General features: G+C 42.3%; 1 protein-coding gene across 2 annotated transcripts in view; it reads right to left on the reverse strand.

Annotated features, from left to right (window-relative positions):
- The window catches only part of Rhbdd1 (rhomboid domain containing 1), a 108,249-nt gene that overhangs the window by 48,122 nt on the left and 53,537 nt on the right, over positions 1–6,590 (reverse strand). For both annotated transcript variants that reach the window (XM_028789420.1, XM_028789421.1), the window contains exon 6: positions 2,890–3,033. In XM_028789420.1, the coding sequence (XP_028645253.1) occupies positions 2,890–3,033 (144 nt within the window). The remainder of the gene's footprint in view (positions 1–2,889; positions 3,034–6,590) is intronic.

Genomic DNA, 6,590 nt, shown 5'->3' on the forward strand with positions numbered 1-6,590 from the left:
TCACAGCTGTTTTTTTAGACAACTGGATGAAACCTGGTCAGTTATGGTGGTACCTGCCTTTGATGGAGAAGGATCAGGAGTTTTAGGTCATCCTTGGCTACACAGTGAGCTCAAGGCCATCCGGGGCTGTGTGTGAGATCCTGCCTCAAGATCAAGATCAAGGCTTACTAGTTAAGAGCACTGGCTACTCTTACAGAGGACCCGGTTTGAGTCCAGGTGGCTCACAATCACCTACTATACCTCCAGTCCCAGGGAATCCAAAACCTCCTGACCTCAGTGAACACTGCATGCATGTGGCACATAGACACACATGCAAGCAAACCACCAATATGCATGAAAACAAATGAAATCTTTAAAAATACACAACTCAATGTATGGCACCTCTAAGGATGTATGTATCTGATTTTCTGACCGTTACTAAATACATATTTTTATTTATTTTCTGTTAAATACTATTTATGTTTATATTAGCTTAACAGCTAACAGAGATTTAAAAACAAAACATTCTCAAAGGCTGACTCTGACTTCCTTTTCTGCGCCACAAAATGCAAAAGCTTTCCTCTGCAGTTACATTCAAGTCTCTAAAACCATTCTGAAATGGTAGACGCATCTTATGATGCTTCCAGCTAAAGATTCTCCTACACCTATAGTTCTCAACTAGTGGGTCTTGACCCCTTGTGGAAGGGTGTCAAATGATCCTTTCACAGGGGTAGCCTAAGACCATAGGAAAACATAGATATTTACATTATAACTCATAACTAACAATATTACAGTTTTGAAGCAGCAATAAAAATAATTTAATGGTGGGTGGGAGGGGTCACCATACCATGAGGAACTGCATTAAAGGGTTGCAGCAATAGGCAGGTTGAGAACCACTGCTCTACACACTTGTCTCTGAGAGATAGCAGAAGGCAATTACTGAAGGAAGCTGCTCTCTTTTTGAGAAATGTCTGCTATATAGTTTGGATCTGACATCAGTTACTGTGTGGAAGGCTTTGTCCTCAGCTGGATGAGTCCTGAACTGAGTGAGCTATTGGGAGGTGGGATCTTGCTAGGTGAAACAGGTCACCAAGAGTCTATTTCTGAAGGGTCTGTCTTGCTCTTGGCCTCTTCTTATCTGTTGTTCTCTGCTTCCAAGCAGCCAAGGGATGAGCAGCCTGACACAAGCTCCCAGCATGATGCTCTGCATAACTCCAGGCTCACACACATGCAATCCTACCACCACCTGCACTGGTGTCAGTTCTGTTCTCAGGGCTGTGATCAAACACCTGACAACTGGAGGGAGGACGTGCCTATTCCAACTTACAGTTGAGGAGATACAGCCCCAGGCAGGGAAAGGATAGCAGGATGATGAAGTGGCTGGGCACACTGTGTTCAATGTCAGGAAAGAGAAATATATAAACACTGGGGTTCAACCTGCTTCTTGTTTACTCAGTCCAGGAACCTAGTTCATGGGATATTTAAACCTTCACAGACATGAAGGTACCATTAAGATTTAAAATCTACTTGGGTTGATCACTGAGATCAACTACCACAGTACCATTTCACTGGAGGCTATTTAACTGCAGGGCTCCTGGCCCAGCTTCTCAGTATTCTTCCCTCCTCTTGATGCTCAGTTCAAAAGCAAGGGCTGACTTGGACATACACCTTACTTCTCTGTTCACAACAACACTCAGTACAGCTCTCTAGAATTTCTTTGACACATTTCTGTAAATTCTACAATTTCTGAAGCCCCAATGTTTCTGTGTCTGTGAAGGTCTAAGAACATTCCCCATTCCACTCGCACCTAGTGAGCCACTCCTGGATACTTGAAATTACGGTTACTTGTGCTGCGCAGTACTTAGTATAAATACATTTTGTAAGATATTGTGATGCTTTTGAAAGCAGACCCCTGATGGAACACTGACTCCTGGAGGAGGTGATATCAACTATGTATAGACACAACCAGAGACAGGGACGTCTTCCAGGGTGACTCCCATCTTCTACCTTATGTTCATTCTGTACCTGGACAGTGAATTATACTTATGTGATGTATAACAAGGTCTGTGCAAATGCTGCTTCTTGGTAACTTACGCCAGGACGATAATTAAAATATCTATATCCAACTTCATATGCCAAACCCAGAGCAAAGAAAGCAAAATAAGAATACTGATTCTTCGGCTGGTGAGATGGCTCAGCAGTTATGAGGACTGACTGATCTTCCAGAGGTCATGAGTTCAAATCCTAGCAACCACAGGGTAGCTCCCAACCATCCCTAATGCGATCTAATGCCTTCATGTGAGGGAGGGGAGTGAGTAGGGGACCCAGAGCAAGCGGGCTGGAGCAAGAGGGAGAAGGGAAGGGGAGCGGGGGGAAGAATACTGATTATTAGATAATAATTTGTAAAAAAAAAAAAAAATCTTCCAGAAAGTGTGTTAAGACTACAAAACCATAGGCTTTGTCCCTGGAGGCTGATTCAGTAGGATCTGAACTTGAGTTCCTTTGATTCCAAGGGAAGTCTGTGTGGAGGTTCACAGCCAAGACTTTAATACATGGTGATACAATGCCTACTTTACGGACATGAACCCCCAAGTTAACTTTTCTCGTGTACTTAAGAAGCTTGTTTGTTTGCTTTGTTTTTTAAAGTTTCCTGGCTTTAATGTGAAGGCATAAAACACAGTGGGCCTATAAAAAGAACAGTTAGCAGTGTATCCAGTCTGGCACCTTGGGAGCTTAGGCTGTGGGACGACAGCATCACATCCCCTTCTTTGAGATCACAATCTGCAGAGTTTTCACTTATATTCCCTTTTTATAAAGCATTCAAGGCTTAATTTGCCACAAATAGTCCTTCTTCAGACCATCTTGCCACGAGGCTGGTTTTAAAATAACTGAAAGGTACAAGGCTCTTACCTCGGTCCCAGATGCTGGCTCTTAATGCTCGTTCCAGCTGCTCCTCCTCGCTCAGGCCTGCTGTGTAGACATCGTAGTTCCTGTAACTTGTTTCATAGATCACTGGTCTGCCATCTGCATAGTGATTCTGATATCCAGAGGGGCCTGTGGGCATAATCAAAAGGTTATAGCCCCAGTAATAGACTTGTCTTTTGCTTCAGAATTCTGGCTTTGTAAATGCAAAGACAGGCCCACAATTCATGTCACTATTTTGAGTGTAATAATAATCTTCTAATCTAGAGAAGATGGCACATAGAGAAATCTCCCACAAGAGTGGGCAATTATGATCCTGTCACTTTACAGCCATAGTGTCCAACATGGGCCTGGACATTAATAAGATCTTCTAATGAGGGAAAGAGACAATAACTTAGAAGGTAGCTAGAAGTGTTGGAGAAGAGACTGGAATGGGCTTTGTAGAGTACGCTTATCACCTTTGAGCTGCTGACCACTGGAGTATTTCCCATGAAGTCCTGACTTGAGTGGGGACAGGGTTGGGAAGCAGCTGAGAATACTATACTGTTCTGTGAGTCCATCCAAAGGAGACAACGATTGCTTCGTGCATATACCAGAGTGCAGATGCTGGGTACTCTACTTCAACAACTAATAACAAGACTGAGACGGATGAGCCAATTGCTCTGACTATAGCAGACACTATACTTCCAATTAATATCGCTTTCAGAAAAAATTGGTTACTCAACAGAACAAGAGCTAACATGGTCATTAAATAATGCTTTACACACTAAACAGACAGCAATTAATAAAAGACAGCAGAGAAACACAGAGTGCTTTTACAAAAATAATTCCATCCCATTTGTGTCAGTTTTGAGTCTAGTCCTTTGTGTCTTCATTGTCAATGGTTACAGAATTAGTTTGAAGAGATTTTTGCTTATAGAGAACAGTCTGGCATAATGAGAGACACTATCTTCTGTTCCTTGCACCCTCGATCCTGTCATTATCATCGTCTTTGATCGGGATGTTTCTTGTCGTAATTAACGTAGTTGGTTGTTGATGAAAATCCATAAGCTACAGTATCATATGTCCCCATGGCATCCTATGCAGAACATGCCTGAGTGTTCTAAGTTTAGTAAGACTACAGAAAAGCACACAACTTGGCTGAGTGAAATTTTACATTCAGAAATTTGGAACAAGTTATTTTGAAATTTATTTTTGAACTTATTATAAAAATTCTTTGATGATATATGACTTTCTAGACAAAAATTTAATTTAGTTTTTAATTATGATACAAAGGCTTCATTATAGCATATTTATACATACTTAGTTTTAGTTGACCCTTGCCTTCATTAACCCCCCCCATCTCCTTGCCCTCGACATCTAGGACTGAAAGGGAAATTTTCATAACTAGCAAAACTCAAATGACCCGACACTCCTCAGCACTCCCCCGTCCAGACACTGCATGTACCTGCAGATTCCTGCAACCCAGCAATGCTTTAATAAAATAAAGCTGACAGCTCTGGTCATATGAACACTATAAAATCCTAACTTGATACTTGAAAGACAAAAGCTGGGGACAAAGGAGGAAGAAAACCTCGGTGCTTTAAGTGCGAAGGACTGGTGTGCTAACGGTGCTGTATTGTCAATCATAAATCACAGGCAAGACCAAAAATGACATATCTAATATGATAATGGGTCCCTGAGAAACAACATGTTTCAATAACTGTTCTAATAGCCCAATCAGATGTATTAAAGTCTTTATAATAATCAACGACAGAGGAATCTAACAACCAGTGCTTAGGATAGATAAGTTTAAATTATATCTTGTAATAAATGCTTTTTAAGTTATATACTTTGGCCCTGTAATAAAACAAAACAAAACAAAAATGCCAAAAGCTTTTCTGGCTATCATTATTTTGTTAACTGTTCCATTTGGTCCTTATACACATTCCACGATTTCATACCAAAGAGACCAAGGAAAATGACACAGATTAGAAAAATTGGTAACAGCTTTAAAAACATTTGTTAGTTTCTTTGGCCTCTAAGGAGTTTCCCAGATGAAGGTGGCCATGCTAAGAATGAATCACTACTTCCAAGAGATATTTTTTGCTTAGCATCAAAGTTGCTTAGATGACCATTTGCCTGGCCACCTGGGCCTCTGTAGTGCTGTCTGTGAAGACATCCAATCACTCCACAGGAAGGAATGTAAGTATGGTAATATCACAGAACAACAAAAAGGAAGGCTAAAAAAAAAAAAAAAAGACCTTGGATTTCGGCCTTGAATTCTTCAGTCTGTGCCAATGTCTCTCACAGAGAAAGGGAGAAGGGGGCAATGGAGGGGTTTCCTTCTCTGTCTTCAAAAATGTAAGTAAATGTGGCAAGGAGGGAGGGGTGAGAGGAGAGGAGGGAGGAGGGGAAGGGAGGGGAGGGGAGGAGAGGAAGTTAATTTATTTCCTAAACTTCAATTGTCTAAGTACATGCAGACTTCACGTCCCCACACAACAGTCAAGCAGGGCAATGAATCACAGACTTGCATCCTGTCCTAGCCTTTCCCTTAGCTACCTATATAAATGATGTGACCAAATTATCCAGTCATCTTAAGCTCTGTCTTCCAGCTGTCAGGCAAGATGTCCGGGCCAGGAAGTCCACAGCAAGCCACGTCTGTGCACACCTGTGGTTGGTAGTGCTAGCTCCTTCGCCCAGAAAAAGGTTGCTGGTATATGTGCACACATAATCAACTGTGTGTGTATGTGAGGGCCAGCAGAAAAATTCGGTGCCATTCCTCTTCTAAGTGCAGTGTTTTAGACACAGTGCCTCAGTGTTCTGTGGGCTGGCTAGGCTAGGCTGGCTGGTCAAAAAGGCCCTAGGATTTAATAGTTTGTGACTCCTTGGGATTTACAGGTATATACCACTGTGCATGTGTGTGTGTATGTGTGTGTGTTTTGGTTTTTGTTTGTTGAGACAAGGTTCCTCTGTGTAACAGCCCTGGCTGTTTTGGAACTCGATTTATAGACCAGGCTGGCCTTGAACTCAGAGATCTGCCTGTCCCTGTGTCCCAAGTGCTGGGGTTAAAGGCGAGCACCACCACTGCTTGCCTCTGCTATTACTTTTAAAAGCTGGGTTCTGGGGATCAAACTAGGGTCCTTATGCTTATGCAGTAAGAACTTCACTGACAGTTCTCTCCCCAGACTCTACTGTTATTTCTTGTGGAGATTTACTAAAGTGAACCAGAAGAGAAACCCCCTTTCCTCTAGTAACATCAAGCTGTTAGCTTTCTTGACCTAAGCCTCCTGGAGGGTTTAAATCAACAAGAGGCACCACAATGGGAGGTAGAACTGGGGTGGTTTTCCTGACTAGCTCTGCTCCTCCTGGTTACATAGGCCAGGTAACACTTCTGTTCTCTATTACTCATTGCAAACTGGTGTCTACAAAGGAAAGAACGTGCTCTTCCAGGGACTATAGTTGTTACCTCTGTCCATAATGGCTGTTTAATCACGCCATCTCAGTTCAGCTGATAACCACTTTATCCAGACCAAGCAGAGGTAGAAGCCTCAGACACAAACCATTGCCTTGAGGCAGAGACGGAAGTCTATGGCTTTCAAGTCTAAGGCCACAATCATTAAAGCCACAGCTTTTACTCCTAATCTTATCAGCTGAGTAGTTTGTGTGTGTGTGTGTGTGTGTGTGTGTGTGTGTGTGTGTGTGTGTGT

Source organism: Grammomys surdaster, unplaced genomic scaffold (assembly GCF_004785775.1).
Source record: "Grammomys surdaster isolate TR1022 unplaced genomic scaffold, NIH_TR_1.0 125833, whole genome shotgun sequence".
Classification (NCBI taxonomy): Eukaryota; Metazoa; Chordata; class Mammalia; order Rodentia; family Muridae; genus Grammomys; species Grammomys surdaster.